General features: G+C 57.2%; 1 protein-coding gene across 2 annotated transcripts in view; it reads left to right on the forward strand.

Annotated features, from left to right (window-relative positions):
- The window catches only part of Chst11 (carbohydrate (chondroitin 4) sulfotransferase 11), a gene marked incomplete at its 5' end in the record, with an annotated part of 149,085 nt that extends 122,875 nt beyond the window's left edge, over positions 1 to 26,210 (forward strand). For both annotated transcript variants that reach the window (XM_005374594.2, XM_005374595.2), the window contains 1 exon segment: positions 25,354 to 26,210. In XM_005374594.2, the coding sequence (XP_005374651.1) occupies positions 25,354 to 26,208 (855 nt within the window). In that variant the 3' untranslated portion in view covers positions 26,209 to 26,210.
- Positions 26,211 to 26,578: the final 368 nt, after the last annotated feature.

Here is a 26,578-nt window from a genome sequence, read left to right on the forward strand (position 1 = left end):
CCTTCCCGGGCCTGGCTGGGAGTTTCTGACACACACTGCAGGTCACAGGCCCGGGCCTGGCCGCGGGTCAGGCTGCTCGACCCTTGGCCTTGTGACCGAGGCAGGGTCAGCCCCTCTGGCCTTCCACCTGAATGCGGCTGTGGCAGTGACTCCTCCCTTCCCTGCTAGGGACCAGGCTCCCTGTGCTGTGTCTTCTGGGGTGAGCGTGACTTCCTCAGAAGGTGGCCAGGGACTGAGTGAGCACAAGAGTGCGATAGCACCAAAGAGGCCCCCGCTGCGACCTCGTCCCCTTCCCCTCCCTCGTCCCTGAAGCCTGGCCCAGATCGGCAGATGAACAGGACAGAGTCCAGCTGAAGAGGCCCCGGAGAATCTGGACTCACGGAGAGGGGAAAGGGGCTTTGCTGGCCTGGTGCACTGCAGCCGGAATGGGCCACAGGAGGTCCGTGCCTGCTGCCGTCCCTCTGTCCCTAGGTGCCAAAGGGGCTGCAATTTTTTAAACAGCAGTAGAAGATGTATGGTCACGAATCCCCCTCAGAATCCTCCCTCCTGCTTCAAACACTCATCCCATCGTTCCTGCCACTTTCTGAAGCAGCTCTGGAAGTCCTCTTTCTTGAGTGTTTACACGAGGTAGGGTAAACAATCTGGTGAATGCTTCGCCGAGCACCGTCCGACAGAAAGGCAGCGGGTAAACACGCGGGACTGGGTCCTCATCCACCTTCCTTACCAGGCCTGGCGCTGTGTGACTTCCCGAAGTGAAAATGACTGTGAACGGTGAATGTTTTCAGTGGACTCGGGATGTCAAGGCCGCCGCCACGGCGCATCTGAGGACACTCAGGAAAGATGCACAGAGCTGCTTTAGAGTGGCGGGAGCGATGGGGCGAGTGTGTCGGAAGTGAGGGTCTTGGCACGATGGAGCTTTTTCACTTAAGTGCACACCATAGTTTTCAGCCCTGCCTCGTAGGCGCGTGAGTGAGGGAGACAGTGACAGCCACTGCGGTGAGCCGGGTGCTGACTGTGCGCCGGCCGCTGGGGCAGGACTGTCCTCGGTACAGAGCTGCAGCCAGTCGCCCGCTCTGTGTCAGACTCCTGGTCGAAGCCAGTCCTTGGGCACCTTATTCCTCGATGCCTCGGTTTCCCCTCCTGCCCCACCCTATCTGTGCCCTTCTCAAAGACCTGTTCTGAGGCTCACGTGATAAACGTGGTGCCGTCCGCGGTGCCCTGCCCAGCGGCTGTGAGTTCACACTGCTGTTAGTTCGTCCTCAAACCCAGGGGAAGGCGGCAGCCCGGTTGCTGAGGAGGACCTGGCTCCGCCCCCGAGGGCTGGCGGCCGTTGTGGGTCTGCAGGGAGAGGTGGGCGTTCGGTCGGGCCCCACACCCCCGGGGGTCGTCTGCCGTGCCCCCGGGTTCAGCAGTGACCTTTGGCAGCATGGGCACTTGGGAGCCACTTAGCTCACTCTGCAGCTGCTCGTGCTGGGGTGACCGTCCATGCAGTGGGGGTCAGCGTGTCCCCATGCTAGGTCCCTTCCCGGGGTTCCAGAGTGACCGCGGCTTTCTCCAGCCTCCAGGGGCCGCTGGCCTTTGCTGGCTCATGGCCGCCCCCCACGCCATCTCCGCAGTCACGGCTGGGACTCTGCCGGCCTGTCTGCCCTTTCAGGAGCCCTAGAGTTGTCAGGTGACCCAGAACTGTCCCCCCGAGCAGAATCCTCAACCTGATCCAGCCCAGGCGGCCTCCTGTGGCCACAGCGGTCCCAGCTCCAGGGCCCAGGGTAGGCCCCTGTGCCTGGGCACCTCCTCCCCCGCACTTCTGAGCGTGCTCAGCCCGCAGCCCTGGGCTGGACCCCGACCCTCGCGGCACTGCCCGTCCCCTCTCAGTGATGCTAGGTGCTTCGGTGGCAGCGAGCGCAGCCTGGCGTGCTGGCGTGGTCCGCGGGAACCAGGGTCACACGTGCAGGGCGAGGGTCCCTGTAAGAGCCCTGGGGAGCAGCGAAAGCAAACCTGGTCCCCAGGGCCAGAACTGGGGAGCAAGGGTGTTACTGAGTGAGCAGGAGGGGAATTCCGTCCGCCGTGGGGCACTGAGGGTCAGAGACGGCGCATGGGCGTGCGTGGCTCCCCTCCTCCTTGGGCGCCATGTTGCTGAGATGGCCAGTGGCCAAGGGGACGGTCCCAAGGGGCCCTGCGTCCCCTTCATCCATGTCCCGCCACCTGGCTGCTCAGTCCCTGGGCCGCCGCACCGGCGTTGCTCCTCAGACGCGCCCAGCAAGCTCCACCACAGGCTCCTGGTGTCCCTGTCCCCGTGCCTGGAACCGACATCCTACAGGGCTGTGCACTCCTCGTGCCACGGCCTTGTTGCTGTTTGCACAGCACTGTCCCTATCAGGAATGGTCTTGCTCATTTACTGATCCGTCTGCTGTCTCTGTCACTCCTGAGGGAACAGGGACCTTGCTGTCACTGATCACTGTGGTCCCAGCGTGGTGGCATTGCCTGGCACACAGATATCGTTTAGGATCATGGTCACATGGTGCACCATTTATATGTCACCATCTACTCAAAATGTTTTCGTGCATTCGTTCAGCCCTCTCGGCGAATCCATTTTACAGATGAGGAAACTGAGGTATAGTCTGATAATGAAAAGAGTCAAATTATTAGACTGTGTCAGCTTTTCATCTAGGGGATGAAATACCTGGGAAATCAGCCTAGAGGAAGAGAGGTTCATTTGGACTCACGGTATAGAAGGTTGGCTGGCTCCATGCTGTGGAGCTGAAGAGAGAGAGGAGCTTCATGCAGAGTATGAGGTGGGCGAGCACTTCATGACAGGCAGAGGCAGAGGGCAGGGCGGGAGCCTGCCTGGCTGGGAGCTTCTGCCTCCTCCCTTTTATCTGGGTGGTGGGGCCCACATTCAGAGCGTGTCTGTCCCCTCCGTCTGCTGTCCCATCTGCTAATCATCTTAGTGACCACCCTCTCAGGCGTACCCAGAAGTGGGCTTTACTAGTTTCCTAGGCGTCTCTCGATCCAGTCAAGCTGGCGATCAAAGTGGATCCTGACTACACCATTCAGATATGTTGGAGCCTCAGCAACCATCCTGGTCGTCTACCGCAAGGGTAAAAACATGCTCTTTCTCCATGCCAGCTGTTAAAGGTGCCACAGAGTGGAAGAAGTGAAGTGTGTTTTATTTTTCTAACTAGGAAGGAAGGAGATAGACATTGCACTTTATGTTTTCCACGAGTCGCAGCACACGTTCACGGACCATCTCTCAGGTGCCTGACTGCACCGTTTCATTCTTGCCTCTCCGGGCAGCTGGGAGAAGGACCACCTGGGTCCCACCCTGCTGGCCCTGGGAGACAGACTCGGGGGCGGGTAAGGTCCCTGGGGCACCCAGTTCCTTGTTGATGCCTCCTGAGGTTCTGCAGCTCAAGGCACCCCCTGAGGGAGGTGTAGTGCTTCATTACTTTCAGAAATAAATCATGCAAGACAGGAAGCACCAGGTGGTAATGCTTCGGTTACCTGAGATCTCCATTCCGGGCTCACCTGTCCTTGCCTTGAGGAACATTAGCAGGAAAGATCAAATACAGAAGTGAGTGCAGGAATCCTGGATTTGGGGAGGGCTGGGGCTTGGCCCTTTGCCGTGTGTGACCCTAAGCAGTCAGAGAAGTAGGAACACGGTTTTGCCTTTGACCTCCACTCATGTGGAGGGGTTGAGACCCCATGAGGACCACTGTCACAGATGCTGACCCTGGACAAGCTCCGTGGCTGTTCTCAGAAGCTTTCCTGTGGCCCTGCTAATGTGAAGGATGCCCCTCAGCATTTCCAAAGAAGCAGTACCCGTAGGGTGCATGGATGGAGAATGAGATTTGTCACAGGGAAGTGGCTTATGCGATCATGGGGCTGTCAGGTCCCGAGCTCTGCAGTTGGCCAGTGGCTGACCCAGGATGGTGACCGTAGAGTTCCAGCGAAAGGATGGCAGCCTGGAGACCCAGAAGAGCTGATGTTTTCAAGTCCAAAGACAGGGAGAACTGGTGTCCCAGCTCACAGCCTTTTTGTGCTGTGTGATCCTTCAACTGATTGGATGTGGCCCACCACACTGTGAAAAGAAGTCTACTTTACTCAGGATATAGAGTCCAACGTTCACCTTGTCTGTCTAGAGACACCCTCACCCCACACCCAGGATGACTGTTGGAGCCCATCTCTGGAACCCTGGCCAGCTCAGTGGAAAGTCCTGGCCCCTCCATCCTTCACCCAGCATTCCTGGAAACATTGCACCCTGCAGTCCCTGGGCATTCAGAATACACACTCACAAAGTAGGCCCAGGTCCCACAGTGAAAGGGAGCCTGTGCACAAGCCACTGTGTCCCAGCCCGAGTCGTCTGGAAACACACCCCTTCTGCTTGTTCTCAAAGACTCTGGCATATCTGAAACACTAGACACGGATGAGCTGTGGGTGGCAGCTGACCCCGGGTTGCCGGCTTTGATAGCACCTGCAGTGGCTTGGCCGGGACCTCGGGGCGGCAGCTGTCCCTGAAATTTCGGGTCTTGGCCTTCAGCACACTGACGGGCAGAGACGGAGACTGCTGAGTGGCAGCCCTGGCAGCCTCTGTCGGGTAAGGGTCTGGCCTCTCTGGAGTCTGTTCCGTGAAGCCTCTCCTGTGGGGGCGGAAAGTGGCCCTTTGGCCCTAGGTGTGTGAGCCCACGGCGGTGGCATCAGCTAGCAGAAAGCACAGGGGTCGGGCTCCGGATTTGAGTGCTGCTTCCGGTGCTAGGTAGCCAGATACTGTAACCATGGCAACCAGCTAGGGCTGTACCACTCTGTGTGTGGGTTACCCAGGGAACACTGCACCTGCCCAGTTCCTCCATCTCTGCATTCGTCTGATGGGGATAAATGGTACCATCTTCCTGCGTTTTATGTGTTTGAGGCTCAAATCCCTGCTCCTTGTGGAGTGACTCAGCATGCGGCGCTGCCCGTGCTCCCCAGGGAAGCGGGGGAGAGAGTTTCAGAATCGCTGTGGACATCTTGGGGAAAGTCCCAGTGGGCTGAACTTACACTCACTCTGGGGCTCCACCTGGTTTTCTGTTTGACTCACGACGTGGGGTGGCCCTGTGCTTGGGTTAGGGCCTCAGGCCTTGAAAGGACCAAGTCCACCGTGGCTACACTGAACAACTTCCACGTCACTGCCGGGGTCCCAGTGGAGTCGACATAGACCACTCAGAACATACAACATACTTTTTCTCCAGAAATAGTAAAATATGAAATTCCTCTTCCAGATGCATTAGACCTTAGATACTCAGGGGGCCCACTCTTTGTTTGCCAACACCAAGCTACTACTCCAAGGGAAATACTATTTTAAAGATCGTTTGCAGTAGGTGTATGGACAGTTGTATGTGTGGATGAAAGAATGCATAGGCATGAAGATAAATGGATGAATAGATGGGTGAGAGGGTAGGTGGATGGATGAGTAAGCAGGGATGGGTGGATAGTTCATGGGTGAGTGGATGGATGGATGGATGGATGGATGGATGGATGGGTAGGTGGATGGGTGGATGGATGGGTGAGTGGGTGGGTGAATAGATGGATGAATGAGTAGATAGGAGGGGTGGATGGACAGTTGTATGTGTGGATGGATGAACAGATAAATGGATGAATAGATGGGTGGGTGAATGAGTGGGCAGGGATGAGTGTGTGGACAGCTTATGGGTGAGTGGATGGATGGATGGATGGATGACTAGATGAATGAATGGGTGAAGGGATGGATGGATGGATGGATTACTAGATGAATGAATGGGTGAAGGGATGGACAGATGGGTGAACAGATGAATGAATGAGTGAAAGGATGGATGGATGGATGGATGGTAGGAAGAGAGGTGAGTGGGTTGATGGCTGGGTGGGTGGGTGAGCAGATGGATGAATGAATGAGTAGGTGGTAGATGGATGGCTAGACGGATGGGCACATGGGCATCGGCATGAGTGGTGAAAGGGACATTAGTCTTGAATGGCAGAGGTACTTGGCTTCTCTGACCCCAGTTCTGTCATCTCGAAACGGAATGCTAAACTCTGACCCTTCCTAGCTCGAAGGACTACAGCAAGACTCAAAAACTAGACACCCTTGTTGAGCCAAGGTGCCCTGCAGGCAGAAGGAATGACTGTCTCTGTGACCTCATCCCTCCAAACACTGCCTGTCATCTTCCACACTGCAAGGATATTCCGATTAAAGTGCAAGCACAAGTCAGAATCTCAGTAAACTCTGTGATTGCCTTGGGATTCCGCCAACAGACTCGACTTGGATTTCCCTCTCCCACTCCCAGGCAATTTTTCTTCCATTGGAGGTTGCCAAGATTTTATGGCTATTTGGTTATCTTATCCATCCAGATGGTTAGCATTAATTTATGCTGAAATAAATCTGCAAAACCTCATTTGTCTTATTGCTCCAGAAGCATAAGAGGTAAGACCTGAAAAAAAATCTTAATATATAGCCTCCAGAGAGGGCTGAGGTGTGATGTTACTGCATGATTTTATTCAGTTTGGCTTGAAATTCTGCTTTTTAATCCTTTGATATTAATATATAAGCAAATTAGATTGTTTAGTATAAGAAACCCAAACTTATTTTATGACTTTTAATACATATGCATGTCTCATGTTACTTCGTTGCCTTTTATTGAGAAAATGTAAGCTGTGATTTATTACCTGATGATTGCAGTTCTCCCCCTGGTACTGAGGCCTTCACACTGAGCTGTATACCTGGCCCTTTTTTACATTTTGTTTTTTGATTTGAGACAGGCTCTTGCTAAGGTGCCCCGGCTGCCTCCACCTCCCAGAGTGCTTGGGATTACAGGTGTGTGGCCCCACGCCCGGCCCTGATGATGAATTCTGAACACCCTCGCTGTCTCAGATGTTCACCTCTCGGTGTAATATACAAGCTGGCGGCCAAGGATTCGCACGTTTCTTAGCTGTGTGACCTCAGGCCGGTCTCCTGGGCTGGCTGAGCTCCATTTCCGGTGCCTGTGTGAACACAGCGTGCTAGACACTGGGGCCGCTGCAGACGCCCTGGCATGTCTTGGTGGTTCCAGAAATGCATCCAAAGCATTTCCAGGTCACGATTCCTAGGGTCCCCCTGGCTTGTGCTGAAAGGTGACTAGACGGGAACCGCTTCCTCTCTCTGGCTGGCGACTGCCCCAGGGGCCAGGCTGCAGGACGCTTGTGCTCCAAGCCACGGCCCTGCCAGCTCTGCCACCTCAGGCGTAGGCAGCATCAGGACTGGCGGTCAGTTGGTGATTGCTGTTGCCAAGAGTAGGACCTCTGTCCCTGGACGGGGCCACACGGATTCCTTGAGGACGTGTCACCACGTGTGGTGTCTAAAACTTCAGTGCCCAAGCCCAGGCTTGCAGATGTGACAGTATTAAAATACCACCACGCTACGAGGTGGAGCCCTTGGAGTGTTGCTCTTACTGTTCCTGTTTTGTTTCATTTTTGTGAGACAGTGTCTCACTGTGTAGCTCAGGCTGGCCTTGACCTCACGGTGATCCTCCTGCCTCAGCCTCCCAAATGCTGGGATTATAGGCTGCACCACTACCACGCCCAGCCTGTTCTAGTTGTTTTAAGGAAAACCTTAAAACACTTCGAATCTGCTTCTGCAGGCCCCTGCTGCTCTGAGGTTTGTGCAGATCCCAGCGTCCAAGGCACCAGGTCCTTCCCATGTGCGGGTGCCATGAGTTGGCAGCTAACGCAGCCTGCTTCGTGGCTATCCGGGTCATGCGGGCTTGGGGCGGGGCTAAGCTCCCGGAAGCGCGCTGGAAGTCAGCGGGACGCACACCAGACACAAGCAGGCACTTCCAGGGCCATTTCTTAAGCACCCAGATGCTTTACACCTGCCTTCTCTTTGGGGGGTGGAGCCAGTGATTGTTGATTGAATTCTCCAAAGTACCTTGCACATCAGAGGCACTAAGTAAATGCAAGTAAATCCCGACAGCACAGCCATCTGGGACTGAGAGCCTGTGTGCGCCACGCGCTTTGCTGAGTACTCCACTCACCTCTTCACCTTCCACCTCCCCCCACCTCAGTAGGCAGCGGCTGGGACGGTCCCTTTCCACAGATGGGAAACTGAGGCCTTACGAACTTACGAGCTTACGAACTCGCCCATAGGCATAGCCAGAAAGCGGCACTCACAGTGTGAACCCGGGCTGGGATTCAGAAAACGTTCCGGAAGTTAGCAGGTCCAGTTTGAGCGGGACGATCGATGTTACGGTCAGCGTAGCCCCCGATTCTGGGCGCAGACACCCAGAATGCCCCTGGCGACCCCATCTCAAACAGCTCCAGAGGAGTATTTCCTTTTGCCTCTTGAGACTTGAGTGACAGCCGCAGCGGTTCCTGGGGGGCCCGCCTTGCAGCCTGGGACCCAGCGGCGCCGCAGTCTCGTGCGGGGTGGGGCTCTGCGCATCCCGCCCCTGGGGGAGGGTGACAGTTCCCACCTGCCCGCGGTCGCGGTCGTGGTCGCGTCTGCGCGTCATTTCCCCGAGTGCCGTCACATGGCCTCCCGCTTCTCAGAAAGCACGAGCGGTGGCTGTTTGCGCGGTTTCCAGTTGGGGCCCGGGTTTGTGCTGTGAGCGGCGGGTGGTGCTGGAGAAGCTGCGGCCGCCGTCCGTGCTTCTGTCCCCAGGGCGCCGCCCCTCGCACCGCGGCTGGCGACTGTGACCGTGGGTGGGCGGCTGGACGCCGGAAACGGGGCGCAGACACAGCCCGGTCCCTGACCACCAGCGCCCCGCGTGGGCGTTCAGTCGAGTCCCCACCGTTGCCCCCAGTCCCCGCTCTGTCCTTTCGGAGATGGAGAGACCCAGGCAGCAGGCGTGGAGTCACCTATGGTCCCCGACCCAGTGCGTGGCAGTGGGCTATGGCCGCAGGGACCGTAGCCCGAGAGCCCCTGGGCCTGCGTGGACCGGATCCTGTGGACATGGCAGCAGGGTGCAGGACCCTTCCCAACACGCACGGCTGCTTCCTCTCTTCCGGTTTGATAGGAACAAATTAACGCTGACGCTTGAGCCTAAAACTTGTACTTAAAAACCTCCAAAATGATGATGAGTCTCGAGCTCATCATCAGACATGTTCGGACAGAGAACACGGAGGATTCTTGAAGGTGCCCAACGGGGATGATGTGATTTCTAACCACAAAACTGGAACCAGACAGCAAGCAAAAGTAGGACGTGGTAGTAGAGCCTGTCGAAGCCACGTAAAGAAAACTCGCAGAGCCCCGAAGGTGATGGAGAATAAGGGGTATAGGGCAGGGTGTGGCCCAGTTGCAGAGCACTTGCCTATGTGTGCAAGGCCCTGAGTTCGATGCCCAGCCCTGCCAAAAAATATACGCATGCACACACCAGAAACACAAAGCTATTTCTAGAGAAAAGTGGTAGGCTCTTAGTGTAGGTATTTACTGGTTGCCTGTAATCCCAGCACTGGAGAGGCTGAGGCATGAGGATCGCTGTGAGTCTGAGGCCAGCCTCGGCTGCATATCGAGATCTTGTCTCAGCAAACAAGAAAACAGATGAACAACATCGTAGCCACATCTACTTGCTGCCTCCCTGTGCCCGACGCTGGGCTGGCTGTCGCCCCAGAGTTAGAGGCGCCTGGCCTGGTGGGAGGGGCGGTGCCCTGAAGCCCACCCGACCTGCAGTCTGGGAAGAGCTGGCTCCACCTTCCCTCCCCACAGCCTCCCCTCTTCTCCCTTCCTCTCCCCCTCCACCTCTTTCATGAAATGCCAGTGTATAATTTTTAAATAAACTACTGTGCAGAAATCATCATCAGGGTCAGAACCGGGTCGGCTCCACGCGGAGGTTGGCAGGGTTTTTGCGAGGTGCCCTCCGCTGTATTTTTAACCTGCCTAATAGCGGAGAGCGAGCCCCACTCAGGGGGCGCGGACTCTTCCGTCCGAGGCGGGGACTTAGAAATAAATCATCACAGCGTAGCCCCAGGAACTCGCTTCGCCAGACAGGGATCAGGAAGAAAGCCAGCCAGATTTCGTTTTCATTAAAATAACACCGCGCCTGTAGAGAAGGTGAGACGCGGTTAACGGCTTTCAGCTAGAGCAGGGGACGCAAAGGGTTGTGGGCAGGCAGCCCGCAGGGAGCCCCGGGGACCCAGACATTCTCTGCACGACCCTGGGGCCCTGCACCTCCTGAGGCGGAGCCCCTGCCTTTGGATTTGCCGGAGCTGTTCTTTTTCTGTGTTTCAGCCTTGGTTGTTTCTCCTGGGTGTCTGACTCCAGTGCCGGCGAACAGCGGTGGGCAGGTCCCCTTTGAACCGCTCCGTCCCCGAGGCGGGAGCGAGGAGAGAAGTAGCACACGGAGACTGCGGGCCAGGACAGGGCGGGACTCAAATGTGTGGCACAGCCAGTGTCTGTCACACGGCGCTCTGACACCTGGAAGCCTGGCCCAAGCCCAGATTCAGCCCCAGCCGCTGGGCGCTGACGGAGCCCCTCCTTCTCTCTGAATGCCAGGGCCCCTCCGTGCCCTCTGCCAGGAGCTGTCCCAGAGCCTGAGGTTCCCAGGACACCGGGACGCCACTCACAGATTTCTGAATGTGTTTTTTATGTCATTTCTTTGAGTTGGGGAAGCCAGTGCCCGCCGTCAGGAGCGTGACTCGGCTCTCATGGAGGGAATGAGTTGGTGGAGAGGCGGCCTGGCTGGCTGGCTGCCGGGACGTCTTCTGGGATCACTTCCGACGAGCGAGTCCATCAGTGACTCAAGGGACGGGTACAGGGAGCTGGCGCGCGCTCACAGGGTGTGAGCTTTGAAAGGCAGGCGGGGTTCTTCTCACTCCCCGGACACAGAGGGGAGGCAGTCCCAGGGCTGGTCGGTCGCCTCAGGCAGTGACTCAGGATAGACTTGAGTCATCTGTAGGAAAATGGACGCAGCTTGAGACCATAATGTGAAGTGAAATAAATCAGACACACGGGTTTAAATATGACAGGTTTCTTTTCTGTGAGAAACCCAAAGTATAAAAAAATTAGTGAGCAAATGAAAGATGCTAGGAAACGGGGAGGTAGAACTTTCGCAAGGGGAGGGGCCCAGAGATGGAGGCGGGGGAGGAGGGTAGTAAAAGGGATGGAGACGTGCTCTGTTCCGGGACTGGATCCCCATGAGGCGTGTGGCCAGTACACTGCAAACATGGGCTCACAAAACTTTTTTTAAAACTTTAGCTCCAGATTTATTTATTTATTTATTTTTGTCTTTTTAAGGCAGGGTCTCGCTATGCAGTTCAAGCTGGCCTTGAGCTCACTTTGTAGCCCAGACTGGCCTCAAACTCGCAACAGTCCTCCTGCCTCAGCCTCCTGAGGGCTGGGATTACAGGCGTTCACCACCATGCCCGGCTTAGATCCAGATTTAAAAAAAATAAAAACTTTCTACAGTGACCTGCTGGGGCAGAAAGAGGTTGTAGGTCTGTTGCAGGAAGTCAGGCAGTCTGGCTCCAGGTCGGTGTCCCTGACCAGCAGGCCACATCCGGGTGGGAGAGAGCACAGGTAGAAGGGTGTGGTGGCCGTGGCCTGCTTCCCGGGTACGCATTTCCGGGTCGCCTGTCCCGCGCAGGTGCTTCGCGGGACTTCCGGCCGGGGCTGAGAGGCACCGCACTCCCTCTCGAGTCCCCACCCTGGGCTTTAGCCTCCTGTCCCGCAGCTTTCTCATTCATGGCCGCAGAGCACTCTGCCAGAATGGGGGTGACATCCACTGCCCAGAGGCACCTCTGCTGCTGCCCCCCTCCTTTCCTTGCAGCCCAGGAGACGCTGATCCGCCCGGGTGTGCCGGAGCTCCTCGGGGTGCGCACCTGGTCGGGGCGCTGGGTCCCGGGTTTTCAAGGCTTCTGTTTGGTGCCTGCCCAGCCCACATTTTTTTTTCTTTCATTTTTCTCAAAGAGAAAATACTTGGGAATTTTTTTTGAAGATTCGGGAAGTGATGGTGGCATAAACATCCTTACCTTTCTGGATTAAGACACAACACCTGGAGCACCTGCGTCTGATCATTGTGGTCTGCAGAGATGAATGGTGCCAGGGTAGAAACCTCTCTTGGTTTTGCTAGGTAAACTGCAGGCCTGCTTTCACACTTACTCTGCTGTCTGCCGTACCTGTGTGAGACACCGCACGGGCTGGTGCTTCCCTTGTCAGTGCTGAGGGCTTCGTTCTTGCCCGGCTTCATCCCCGGACCTGCCTGCTCCCTCGGCTGTGTGTGTCGGTGCGCGGCCCCGTGGAGCCCTCCGTTTGTTTTAATTTCCGCATCCTAGGCAGCTCTGCACACTCTGTTTATCCATCTCCCCACAGTGGAAACATAGGTTGCTTCCAGTTATTTTGTCATCCCGCACCTGGATCTGAACGCGCTGGTTCACGCCCACCTCCACATGTTCCCAGGACACCTGCCAGGTGTGCATGAGGGCTCCTGGTCCCCCCCCCCCCAGCCTCTTAACACTCGCATGTCGTGATAGTTCACTTTGAGCAGCATCTGGGCTGGCTTAAGTGCCCAGGGGGTTGGCACAACGTTATTTCTTCGTGTGCCTGGCGGGGTTCCCATGGGAGATGAGCACTGGAATCGGAGCAGAGGTCACCCTCACTAGGGTGGGTGGCGCCACCCAGCTCTTGGGGGCTCAGGTGGAACAAAATCATGCAAGGAGGGCGAGAGAGGGCCAACTCTCCCCTTCTTGAGTCGGGACGTCCGCTGTCTGCTGCCCCTGGACATGGAGCTCCTGGTCGTTGGGCCAGCTTGCCTGGTTCTCCAGCTCGGCACCAGCGCACTGGCTTCCACAGTACATAAGCCAGTTCTCCTAACAGATCTGCTGCCGTGTGCATCTGTGTAAGTACACAGAGATGTCTGCGTATTGCGTGTAGGTGTGTGGACCACACCGGCTCTGTTTCTCTGGGGAACTCTGATGTGTAGATACTTTGTGTGTCCTCCCAACTCTGGAAATCATTAAAAAATCAAAATGAGGAGCTTGACAGAAGGGCCACCGGCTGCCTGTGCACAGGGGTGTTTTGTGAACGCCAGGGCGTCAGTCTCCGGGGTGCTCGGTGATGCTGGCCTCCATGCTGGCCTCGGGAGCCCCGCTCTTCCTGTCCTGTGACCCTTCACCCTCTCCCATGGCAAAGCTGCATTTCGGGCTTGGGTTGGGCAGCTCCCCACGACAGTTTCCCTGAGTCCTGATGGATACATTAGTCTGCTTCCTGTTCCTGTAACAAAATGCCCCGGGCCGCATACTTTAGAAAGAAAAGAGGCAGGGCTGTGTGAAGAGCTCGCGTGGAGACAAGAAGCCCAGGGGCTCGGGTGGAGCCTGCATTTCTTCCAGGAAGTCACTCTCAGAAGCTGCCCAATGGCCCAGGGAACGACTCTGATCCCTGCTGAGGGTGCCGCTCGTGACCTCACTGCCCTGTGCCAGGCCAGCTTGCAATATCAACTCCATGAGAGCCAGGCCGGAAGCACAGGGCCTTCGGGGGACACAGGAAGTACCTCTGGACTGTAGCACTCCAGGTCTGCTAGGGTCTGCACCCGGAGACCCCCTCGCGCAGAGCCTCCTGTCTCAGAGCCTCACGTCCCTCGCTGGCTCCTGCTGGCCCTCTGCTTCCAGTGCACGGTGAGACGAGCAGCTCTGCTCCGCCAGACCCTTCCACCCTGCTGCTCTGCCCGGGAGCCAGCGGCTGTGGACCAAACCCTCCACAAAGTGTGAGCCAGATAACCCTCTGCTCCTTTACACTGAGGGTGTCGGCCCTGGTCCCAGCTCCAAGAAAGTGATGCAGACAAGTGCCTTCCCAGCTGCTGTCACACTTGTCCGAGTCTGGTCGCCCGCTTTTCACCTGGACAGGCGTTCCGCCTCCTCCCTGGCCTCCTGCCTTATCTCACTCACTGGGCCTTTTATTCACCTGTCCCTGATGGACGCCCTGGCCTCTCCTTCCCTGGGGCCGGGCAGCATCTCCAGCCCGTTGCTCCAGCATCGTTTCCGTCTTCCCTGTTGGGGCATCCGGACCGCCGCTCACGTTCTTCCAGGCGTTGCGACAGTGTGCTGCCCCCGGCCAGAGTCCGGCCCTGTCCCCTCTTCCTGCACTTCGCAGCTCGGCGCTGGCTGAGCTCCTACCCGCCACCCAGACCCGTTAGAGAGCCTTTCTGTTGGGCAAATTAGCATTGGAGACACAGCTCAAGGTTTGTTTGATCTTAAGAGAAGAAATTGGCTTCTCAGGAGTCTCACAGAGGTGTGCGAATGAATATTCCTTGTTTTTAATCTGGAAGTCTTACCTGTTCTCTAAAGGAAACACCGTCTGTGTGGAAACTGTTGAGTTTAAACTCCATACTTCGCCTGAAGTAATTCACTTGCAGATGATTAAATACTGTCTTTCATTTAGACTTGGCTAATTAAGATCCAGCTTTTCCTAATCGATACGAGTTAGGGATGCAAACTCTCTGGCTATCTCGCCAGTCTTTATTAAGCACAATAAATGACCAGGCTACATTTTCTCAGCTCACTTCATTTTAAAACGACCACCGGCTTCACAGTGCCCTGGAGACACTGGTTAAAATACAGATTCCTGAAGCCTAGTGCGGCACACACCTATAATCCCAGCACTCGGGAGGCTGAGCAGGAGGGTTGCCTTGAACTTAAAGCCGACCTGGACTATGTAGTGAGTTCAAGTTCAGCCTGAACTATATAGAGAGACCCCATTTCAAAAAACCATTTAAAAAATCCTGGACTTCACCCTAGAGCCTGTGAACCAACTCTCTGGGGGAGGCCTGGAAATCTGTATTTTGAACAAGCTGTCCATGTGAGCTTGACCACCATATTGGATCTGTGCTGACAGTGTGGTGGCCATTGACCATGCGCAGTTACTGGAGCCTCTGAAACGCAGCCGGCCTGGATAGTGAGATATGTGCTCAGTACAGAATACACACTGGATTTCAGAGACATAGTACCCCGGCAAAAAAGTAATGTAGTGTTTGTTAGGTGTTGATTATATCATGTTAAAACAATACCTTGGATATATTAGGTTAAATAAGTTATGAAAATTAATTCTACCCATTTCTTTTGACTTCTGAATGTGGCTGCAAGAGCAGTGTAGCGAGCTCTCTCTGAGGCCCCGAAGGTGTCTTGCTGGTTGGGGCCCTGAGAACGTGTTGCTTCTCCGTGGAGAATTTCAGAGCTGGGCATGACCTGTCCATTGAAGTGCAGGTGAGAGGGTGAGCGTGGTCAGCACGCTGGCTCTCCCTGGCCTCCGTGGGACTCCTGCTGGGCCTCAGTTTCTCCTCTGTGATAGAAGCAGAGTAACTGGAGTCCTTACTCCCTCCCACTGAGATCTCAGCGATTGGGCCACAGGGTCTTAGTGGTGCCCTTGTCCTGACAGTGACCCTAGAGGCTTCCTTGGTAGGGACAGGAAATGATTCACACCTGGCTTGCTGAGCAGGAGGCCAGATGCCTCCAGGGGACCCTCCGTAATTGTCACAGCCTTTCCCAGGGCGTCTCTGGCCCCCCAGAGCTAAGGACGAGCTGCTCACCCCACGGGCTGTGCGCACCTGTCTTGCTCCCAGCCGTGCCCACACCTCCTTCGGTTCACTCAACTTTGACCCCACTACCTGCACGGCATGACTTACTTCCAGAAATGCCAGACTAAACTTTAAAAAGAAGAAATTTTTTTTCGGAAAACACTGGCTTTATTCAAGTACTACCCATGTGCTCAAAAAAAATTAGAAGTAAATGTTTTATTCTCCCAGCTGAACCCTAGTATAACAGGGGCAGTAAAATAATCATATAGTAGGGGGAAAAATCAGTTAAAAATAAAAATTTGTTAAAGATAAAAGTAGAATGGATAAAAATGACCAAAAAGATAGTCCTGTAAATACAGCAAGAAGTCCTAGAATACAGACAGACAGACAGCAGACACACACACACACACAAACACACGCACATTTCCCAAACCCTGTGGGCAGGTAACTTTAATCGCCTGGAAGATTGTATATTTGTGAGGCAGAGCTCCACTCAAAAAGGTGGTTTCCAAAGTCAGACCATCTGGCTCAAAGCCCATCCCTGCAGCTCCTCTTGTATAACTGCACGCCTCAGTTTCCCCATCTGTAAAATGGAGGTAATATGAGTTGAGCATCCCTAGCTGAAATCCAAAATCTTAAAACACAAACTGCTTGACAGCTTTTGGGGCACTGATGTCATTCCCTAGTGGAAAATTCTACACCGGGAAACTTTGTTTCATGCACAAAATCTTTAAAAACGTGCCAGCTCCCCTTGGGCAGTGTGTGTAAGTGGATATGAATCAGAAGCACCCTCCCCTGGTCAGACTTGGGTCCCACGCAGAGATAGCTCATGGCGTCTGTGTAGAAGCTCCAAAATCTGGAGCACTCCGAAATCTGAAACGCTCTGGTCCCAAGCATTTTGGTAAGGGCGGCTCAGTGTGCCCTGGTAATTAACTCTTGCGGAGAACGACGGATCACGGTGCCTGGCACCGGGTGGCATCAGTGTCACTGTGTTATCATTGACTCTGGCATTGATTGCCCTTCAAACAGCTTATCCTGTGCCAAGTGGGAACACCACCCGGCAGCCCGGAGAAAGAACTTCCCCCGCTTTCAGCAGCTTATAGGTCGAACAACAGTGAAAAGCTTCTGATACAAGTAGCCCAGAGATTCCACAAGGAGCAGTCGTAGGCCTTGGACGGGTGAAAGGCAGCACTGGGAGCAACTAGATGGTGTGGGCACAGGCTCAGTCTCCTTCTGGAGAGACCCAGGCTCTGAGGCCTGAGCCACAGGTCCAAGCTTGGCCTGCTACTAGTCGGAGCTGAATCCAAACCTCTGCCTCAAAACGGTGTTCTTTCTGCCTCTCCCACTCTGTCCCTCGTGGTGGAATCAGTCCTTTTCCCCTCCTTTACTGATGGTGCTGGGAATTGAACCCAGGGCCTTGGCACTGAGCTACACCCGCAGCCCCTTTTTCTTGAAACAGGGTCTTGCTAAATTGCCCAGGCTGGTTTCAACTTAAAATCCTCTTGCCTCAGCCTCCCAGAGTGCTGGGATTTTAGGCCTGCACTGCCCACGCCTGGCTGAATCATCCCTTTGGATGTGGCCGTTCCTAGAAAGAGGCATTTCTCATCACTGATCTTAGGAAGCTCCTGGAAGGGGCCGGACAGCTCTTTGTCCCTGCGGTTGGTGACCCTCACCGCCTCTCTGGCCTGCTCCCCGCAGTGTCCTCAAGCACGCGGGAGCCAGTCGTTGTCCCTGCTGCTCGGGGCTCGGACACCGCAGTTGGATGAGGCTGACCTGGACCGTTGTGCTTTAATGGATTCCAGCTCAGACATCGTCCTGTCTGCTGTGAGCTGGTGGCCCCCCGTCCTCCCTGGCATGGCCTCGGTCTCTCCCTGGAAGCTGTGTACCTGGGGCAGGTCCTTAGCCAGGGCCTGCTTGCTTAACGAAGATTCGCTGGCTGATCTGGGTGACGTATGGGGCCCTCCTGGGCTGCATGTCCCTCCTGGGGATGGACACCACGGCCAGGCAGTAGGATGGCCAGCCCCAAGCCCGTGGTGGCCGCCAGTGCAGGCCTGAGCCCCAGAGTCCCGAGCCCACCACTTCTCAGCCCGCAGCCCGGGAAGCAGAGGAGGAGAAAGACAAGCGGCCCAGCCACGCTCTGTCCCATCTGGAAGGAGGTGGGCTGGGATCGCGCCTTCTTGTGGCCCGCACATGGGCCCGACTCCTAGAACACGCACAGCTCCCCTGGGCCAGTCCCAGCCCACAGCATGTGGGCCTGCAGGGAATGGTGACCATCGTCCCATGAGACCTGGTGTCCAGCACCAGTACGCCCCCTTCTGCAGCAGCCTGTCAAGCTCACTCTACAGAGGGGAAACTGAGGCTGGGAGGGGCATGTGGGCAGCCACGGGCCGTGGGGAGGTACATGTGGCTGTGTCTGCCTCTGGCCTCAACCGGAGCCAGCTCAGCTCTGCAAAACCCCAGCCACCTGGGCAGGGCACCCATTCTTCCCACCACACAAACGCTCCCAGTTTCCGGGCAGCAGGAACTTCACGGGATCCGGGAGGAGCCGTTTTCTGTAAAAATGATGACTAGTTTTCTGTAGGAATGATTCATTTCTTCCACCGGCCCAAGCCGGGTCACTGTCTGTGAAAAACAGAACTGCACACTTTGCTCAGCTCCTGCTTACCCACCTAGTGAGCGCATAGCCGCCGGCCGGGGGCCTCCTCGGCCCATCTGAGCTCAGGAAGTGGGTCCCACACTGCTCGGCCGCAGGGTGGCTGCAGTGGGCCTCGCCATCACAGGAAAGCTCTCAGAGTCAGTAGGAGCAGCGAGGATGTTGCCCTCCCCACAGAGGGGCCTGGACCGTGCGGGAGCTCCACGCCAGGCACCTGCTTCGTCCCGCCCCTTCCCCTCCTGCCCCTCCGATGCGGCCCCTGGGACGACGGGCAGGCAGGAGGGAGAGGAGGTCTGTGTGGGACCGAAGACGCTGCTAGCAGCGACTTCTGAGACCCGGCGGTGGGGTGGCAGGTGCACAGCCCCCCTTTCCCAGGCCCGCGGCAGTGTGTGTCCCTTCCTTGCCATTGTCCTTGTTCCGGCCGCATTCATGGGACACAGCCTGGCTTGGCGGCAGCCCCAGTCCCCTACCCTGCATCCCCTGCCTGCCTGGCCTCCGGAAGCCCCGGCCTCGGATCTGAGACATGAATGGGCCCCGGCTGCAGCTGGCCCTGGAAGGAGCCCCAGGCGCCCTCACCCTCCAGGGGCACTTGAGTCCCCTCCTCCTGTGTCCGGCCTCACAGACCGTGTGGTGTCCTCGCTGTCACAGGCTGCTGTGGTCACCCTGAGCCAAGTGCTCTGCTGCTGGTCACTGTCCTCCACTTCTGGGCCAAACTAGCTCTTACATTACCACTGCAGGCCCAGGGCCAGGACCCTCCGTGGGAAGATGGGCAGGGCGCAGGTGCAGGCAGCAGAGAGCCACGCAGCCTCCCGTGACCCACACGGTGCCCTGCCCCACCATCGCTGCTGCCTGCTTCCTTTGCCCCGTCGTTCACAGAGCTCTGAGTGCCCGCTGCGTCCACGGTGTGAGCCAGGAAGTGTGCAGAACTGTCTGGGGGGCTGGGCTGAGCTCCTGGTGCACCAGGGCCTTGCCTGGACCCCTCACATCCCTGGAGCCTCTGCCCTCTGGGTCGGCGTTCCAGAGGGTGAAATGTCAACTGTGGTCAGCTGCCAGGGCATGAGCGTCCAAAGCAGGGAGGGGCGAGGACAGCCGGGTCCCACGTTCTCCTGGTAGCCGTGCCGATGGCCGGCCTTTCCGATCGAGCCTGTGTTCCCCGCAGTTGCCTGCAGAGACTTCTAGCTGCTCAGGGTGGCAGGGCTGGGGCCACGGGGCTCCCAAAGGAGACCTCCTGCTGTCCCTGCTGTCCTCGAGTGGGGGAGGCAGGGGCAGCTGGCTGGTGGCCCCAGGAGGGCCCAGGACCACACACAGACTCCTGTCCAGCGCTGCCCTCAGTGTGGAGCCCTGAAGCCACGCCCCCACCCTAGGTGGTCCCAGGGTCCCTGGAGAGCTGGCCACAACCAGGGCAGTGACATCAGATCTGGGGCTGGGGGCACCCAGGCTGCCTTGGAAGATGAGAAGTTCTGGGGCTCTGCGGATCCCAGGAGGCCACATAGGGCAGCTGTGAGTACCACAGGCCAGATTCACACCCCAGCCCCAGTTCCTAGCTCCGTGGTCTTGAGCAGGGGACTTGGTCCCCTGTGCCTCAATTCCCTCATCTGTGAGTTGGGAATTCTACCGCTGCCCACTTGGTCGAGGGGTCAGGGTGGCCAGAGGCTGTACGGACTAAGTTCTCCCTGAGTGGCGCCCAGTGGCAGTGTGTCCCTCCCTTGCGCTGTGCCGCTGGCTTCTTCCGTGAGTCCTTGTGATGAGCGTTTGGAACTGGGCAGCTGAGGCAGCCCTTTTCATGAGCATTTGGAACTGGGCAGCTGAGGCAGGAGGATTGCAAGTTCAAGCTCAGCCTGGGCAGCTTAGCAAGACCCCATCTCAGAATGGTTTAAAGAGGCGGGGGTGTGGCCCAGTGTGAAGGTCCTGGGTTCGGTCCCCAGTGCCACCAAGAAAGGAAGGGAGGAAGGGGAAAGTGATGGGGCGAATCAGCACATCGTGCTGTCGCCCCTCCACCTACGGGAAACCTGCAGATGCGCAGGGCGGAGCCGCTGGGGGTTTATATTCAGATTTCCCAGTGGAGAGACTAGCGTTGGGCGGGCGACAGTTGTGAGAGCAGAAGGTGACTGCCACAGCGGGGACGCGCCCAGCTCCACCCCTCCCGGGCAGGCGGGCGCCGCTGCTCTTCCTCCGTGTGGGGCCTGTGTCCAGCCAGATCGCAGGCGTCCCAGGAGATGTTCGCATTTATGGGAAACAAGCGCTGCCTTTTAAGATGCAGCCGAGGAAGATCTTAAAGACTTTTTCAAACACTCCCTAAATGTGGTGCTTAAAACTAATTATAGTTCCCTTTAACTATGTACAAATGAGAACACTAGGCCAGCCGCCCCGACCTCGTTTGTCCTGCAGAGAGACTGTGTGCGGGAGACACGAGAGCGCCCCTCGCGGATGGCGACCCGGGTTCCGTGTTCTGTCATTAGGGGGAGCTGTGAGGTGACGGGAGATACGAGATCACAGTCATTTCCCCGCAGCCTGGAGCTGTGGTTCTCAGCGTGTGTTCCCAGGCCCGGCAGCCTCGTGTGCGCTGGCGTTTTGGGTTAATCGTGTGCCCCCACATGAGCCCCACGTGGGATTCTGAACCCCAGGACCTTGGCGTGGGTCTGTCACTGGAGGTGGGATTTTCGAAGAGGAGAGGAGGTAAAAGTAAGGGCGTTCACGTGGGGCCCCGGGCCTGCAGGAAGCGACCGCAGGAGCCCGCTGGGGTGACCGTGGGCCCTGGAGCGAGCCCATCGCTGGATGCCAGGCCTGCTCCCCAGAGCCGAGTGCTTCCGGGTGCCACTGCCAAGCACCGAGAAACCGCAGAGAGGACGTCGCAGCCGTGAGCTCGCACAGGAGGAGGCCGGTGGGTGCAGGGTCGGGGTTCAAGGTGATGCGAATGAGGGACCCACAGCGAGGCCGAGTCCTCCTGCTGCCCAGGAGCGGGGACTGTGCACCTTCAGCTGTTGGCAACGCCACGCGGGCCAAGCAGGGCTTTAGTTCCGGAAGACAACGTGATCACCTGAGTGTCTGCATCTGTTTTGGTCTTATCTTCAAATGTCTGGCTTTATATTTGTGCGTCTTTAATTCTATTTTTAATCAGTCATCACTAGTCTGAAATTATTCACAAATAAAAATTACGGAAAAATTTAAGTACCTCTTTTAAAAATTGAACACTTCGTCGGGGTGCCGGGGTGCACAGCTGTAATCCCAGATACTCGGGTGGCTGAGGCGGGAGGATGGCAAGTTCAGGACCAGCGCCGGCAGATGCACCCTCAGCGTCCTGAACCGCCACACAAGAGCCAAGAGAAACGGAGGAGGAGGACACCAGACGCCGCGTTTCAAATCCCTCCCCTCCGGGGTTTCTTTCTGCTTTTGCAAGGAAACAGAGGCTGTCGTTTCCGATTCTCCCGCCCATGAGGCCTGGTGTGATATCGCTGAAACGCTGCCTCCCTGGGGGCTCAGGTGGCCCGGACACGTCTCCACCTGAGAAGAGCTGGAAGAAGGGACAGAGGAGGCCCCTCGCTCCCTGCCGCCGAGCGGCTCATGGCTTCAGGATCGGCCTGGGCGTTTCTGTGGCGGCTCCGACCACCCCTGCTTCCTGTACCCCGTTTCCCCAGGGCCGGCTTTCTCCTTTTCTTTCGTCGGCATCACTGAGTAACTGAAGAAGCCCTGGATGCCCTCTTCAGGACGGGCACTTCTGCCGTGCAGTCGGGGCCCAAAGGTCGGTTTTCCCGCACCAAACAAATACTAATAGAATTCAGTGGGCGAGGGCGAAACTCGTCTGGAGGCTCCTGGCCGTCTGTCTCGTGGGTCTGATTTGCTCTCTCCCGTGGTTGCTGCCATGCTTGGCGACCCCTGTTCCCGCTGGCAGCTGACCCCCTGCGATCTGTTCGTATAAGGACGCTATCTCTGGGTCCCCAGCCACCCCAGCCCAGCAGGGCCTCCCTTAACTAACGGCGTCTGCACACACCCTCTTCCCATGGAAGGCCAGGTTCCGGGGCCCTGGGTGAACATGAAGTTTCAGGGGACACCGTCCGTCCTGCGCGGCCCCTCCCTGAGAGCTTTCTGATGCCTTGAACATCTGGGAGTTCTCCTGAGCTGCACTGGGAGGGGCTTTGCTACTTCCTCCCAAGGTGCCATATGGATATTAGTAACTCATCCGTTCAGCCACTGAGCGAAGGTTTATCGAGCAGCGCCTGTGTGCTGTGCTTCTGGAAGCACTGTCGCTCCAGCCCTGGGAAGTCGACGCTTTGACTTCACGTTGCTCACACCCGCCGGTGAGGTCTGAAAAGTGTGAGCCGGGGCACGAGAGTCCCGCCCCTGCTGTCACAGACGCCCTCCCCTCTTGGCCCACTTCCTGTGGGCACAGTGGGGCTGCTGAGACCAGCTGCCAGGGGCTGGGAGCAGCTCTCGGGGAGACAAGACACAGCCAGCAAGGAGGAGCTCGCGGACCGCCTGGATGTCGGCTTCCCTGTGGGCCATCCTGACAGCTCCTTGCTCTTCGAGGGGGTTCGTGCTGCCTGCGCCCGGGCTTACCGGTGACAGGAAGTGAGTCCATCTGTAGCAAGCGTGCAGCCCTGGCACCCAGGGAGCCTGCACAGCCCCTGTTGGACATCGTCGCCCTCCAGATGGACCTTGCGTGGGAGAGAAAGGGGACGTTGGCCTCTCACGTTCTGTGTTTCCCCGCATTCCCAGCGCCTCTGGGCCCTGGAGCGCTGACAGCGGCACCACTAGGGACTTGGACTGGCAGGTGCCCGGCCGTCAGGAGCTGAGCCTCGGCAGCACAACTTCACCAGGGCACGTGCTGGCCGCGAGCATGGGTGGATTCTCTGTGGGACCGGGTCAGAATGCACAGCCGCCACTGGACGCCCCTGCGCCAGCTGGGCTGTGCCCGGTGTGGAAGTGGCAGTCGATGCCCTCTTTCCCGGGAGGGCAGGAGGGATCTCGACAGGACAGTGAGTCCTGGAGCCAGTGCCCAGGTCTCTGTGCACACCGCCCCTCTCCGTGCCCCTTGTGAGGACAACTGTGTTGACTGGTGGTGTCGCCTGTGGATAACCGAAAGTCAATAATTTGCCCGTCGTTCTCAATGTGGGAAACTCTCCCAGGCCACCCAGTTTTACCAAGCAGAATCTTAAGGCACAGAGGTTGGTGTTCCTTATCCGCAAGGCGTAGGTCCAGAAGTGTTTCGCATTTGGGATTTGGGGGTGGGATTTTGGCGTATTTGCTTGTACATCGTGAGCCGCCTTGGGGATGGAACTCAAACCTAAACACAGAAATCATTTTAGGTTTCCTGTGCACAGCCCGAGGGGCATTTTATACAGTGTTTCCGATTCGTGGTCTGAGACCCATCACCTGAGGTCAGCTGTGGAATGTTCCCACCTGGTTGCTGCTCAGAAATTTTTCTGATTTTAGAGCATTTTGGGTTAGAGACGCTCAGCCCATGCACACTGCCCAGCTCTCTGGAGCCTGTCCAGCGGCACCAGCACTGCCACCCTCTCCAGCCTCCTCTGTACTGGGAGGTTTGGATAACAGAGCCCGGCGCTTGGTGGCTGAAAGCGTCCTCAGCGCTCGGCGCCTGTGTTCTGTGAGTGGATAGTCGGGTGATCTCGCCACGGGTCAAGCCTGGGGCTGTGTCCCTGGCTGGCTGGCACTTGGTGGGAGGCGGGGCTTTGCCGTATCTCGCCTGCCTGAGGGCAGCACGGCAGGAGGAAAGGGAGGCAGGCGTCACGCTGGGCCCCAGACCTTGGTCCCCACTTCCTCCGACTGCTGCTGCTGAGCCAGGCACAGCCCCCGCCGAGGAACTGGGAAACCCACTCGGCGGCTTCTTCTGCAGCCGCCAGCCACGTGTGAGGCTCATAAGAGTCGCTTCCTGTCCCCACGGGGGCCTTGCCAAGCCTCGCTGCCCCGGCACCGTGAAGCCACCCGAGTGACACTCAAGGGTGGATGACTCTGGGGATGTCAGGCCCAGGGCGTCATGCGGCGCAGCACCTTGGTCACACCGCCTGCTGCTGTCCCCGTCCCTTCTCCATCCTCACCGTCCCTGTCGTCCTGGGGGCCGCGAGCGGGGCAGGCACAGAGCTGTAACGCGGGGTTCAGTGCCGCGGGGTGTTCTGCAGGTCCCAGGGAGCTCCTCTGGGTTCCTGGTGCTCTGCCGGGTTTGCAGTGAGTCCTGCAGACTGGGCACAGGGCCGGCCTCCTGGGTCCCACCCTCACCTGGTGGTGGGGGGTTTCACCGATCCTCCTGCACCCCAAGGCCATCAGAGTCTGGCCTGTGGAGAGTGCCATGATTCCTGTGGAGCGATGGGCCCCAGAGTTGAGAGAACCAGCTGCAAAGGATGCAGGGAGTTGTGCTGTGCAGCACGGTGGGCAGTGGCATTCAGGGAAGGCACGATCCTTCTACTCAGTGGCCAGGCAGTGTGCAGGGCTAGAAGGGCAGTCACCTTGCACCTGAAGAGGAGGTGGAGGGGGGAGGACTCCAGGCGGCCTGGTCCAAGGAAAGGTCAGGGCATAAAGTGAAAGTAAGTTCCTGGTTTCCTAGGAGTACCTTTTATTATGAAGGCGTAGAGATGAGGCTGGAAAAAGTGGGGTTACCAGACCATGAGAATGCAAAAAGACTCACGTGGTGGTCTGTCTGCTTTTTGCTGGGACAGAATGCCTGGTGTCCACAAGTTAAAGAGAGGTTCATTTTGGCTCATGGCTTCAGAGGATGCAGTCCGTGGCTAATGGCTCAGAGGCAGAACCGGCATGGTGGAAGGGCCTGATGGAGGAGAGCTGCTTGACCCAGGGCAGCCAGGAAGCAGAGAGAAAAGGGAGGAACCAGAGTGAGAGCTCTGCCCTCCGTGGGGCCACCTCTAGCCAGCCCCACTGCCTGCCAGCAGAGGGGATAAGTCGCTGATGAGTACAGTCCTGGATGGAGACTGTGTTCTTGGGTAGGAGGGAAACCAGGGTAGCGGAGCAGGCAGAGTGCGCCAGGGGAACCGGGAGGACTGCTGTGGACTGGTGCGTGGCCTCCAGGGGGAGAGTTAGAGTTAGAACACGCACATCTCCCCCAGCAGTCATCTGTCCTCTCATGCATGTGGCCACCGCGTGGCAGAGGGCTTTGTGCATGCGTGTTTGTGTGACTGGAGCCATGATTCTCTGTGGTCATGTGACAATGTCCCAGAGAGCACTGACCCTCACCCCTCTGTGTCCCCTCTGCAGCTGGAGCTCTCCAACACTGCTGTCCTGCACCAGATGCGGCGGGACCAGGTGACTGACACGTGCCGGGCCAACAGCGTCACGAGCCGCAAGCGGCGGGTGCTGACGCCCAGCGACCTGAAGCACCTGGTGGTGGACGAGGACCACGAGCTCATCTACTGCTACGTGCCCAAGGTGGCGTGCACCAACTGGAAGAGGCTCATGATGGTGCTGACGGGGCGCGGCAAGTACAGCAACCCCATGGAGATCCCGGCCAACGAGGCGCACGTTTCCGCCAACCTGAAGACCCTCAACCAGTACAGCATCCCTGAGATCAATCACCGCTTGAAGAGCTACATGAAGTTCCTGTTCGTCCGCGAGCCCTTCGAGAGGCTGGTGTCCGCCTACCGCAACAAGTTCACGCAGAAGTACAACACCTCCTTCCACAAGCGCTACGGCACCAAGATCATACGGCGCCAGCGCAAGAACGCCACCCAGGAGGCACTGCGCAAGGGCGACGACGTCAAGTTCGAGGAGTTCGTGGCCTATCTCATCGACCCGCACACCCAGCGCGAGGAGCCCTTCAACGAGCACTGGCAGACCGTCTACTCCCTCTGCCACCCGTGCCACATCCGCTATGACCTCGTGGGCAAGTACGAGACCCTGGAGGAGGACTCCAATTTTGTCCTGCAGCTGGCGGGCGTGAGTAGCTACCTGAAGTTCCCCACCTACGCCAAGTCCACGCGAACTACTGACGAGATGACCACGGAGTTCTTCCAGAACATCAGCTCGGAGCACCAGACGCAGCTCTACGAAGTCTACAAACTTGACTTTTTAATGTTCAATTACTCAGTGCCGAGCTACCTGAAATTGGAGTGAAGGGGCGGGGGGGAGGGCGGGGCCAGGGAGAGAGTCATGCTTTTTAATTTAAGATTTTTTTATTTGTCAGAAGAATTCTATGGATATTGGGTTATTTTGTAAATTAATATTTCTTTGGGAGAAGATGCTGCGAGCAGCATGGTGAGAATTATTTAAAAATCCTTGGCGGGGACGACGGCTGTCTTGGTGGAGGGCTGGCTGGGGACCTTGTCCAGGCTGAGAGCGAGGAGCACAGCGCTGTCCGCTTTCCTCGTGTTCTGGTCAATCCCACGAAGTGTGCATTCCATAAAGTCTAATATTATTTATAGTTATTTAAATGCAGTCTCTGTATAGATTGATTTCTGTGGGAGCAGCATGCTGATGCCCTTCC

Source organism: Chinchilla lanigera, unplaced genomic scaffold, assembly GCF_000276665.1.
Source record: "Chinchilla lanigera isolate Chin_1 unplaced genomic scaffold, ChiLan1.0 scaffold00004, whole genome shotgun sequence".
NCBI classification, from domain to species: Eukaryota; Metazoa; Chordata; class Mammalia; order Rodentia; family Chinchillidae; genus Chinchilla; species Chinchilla lanigera.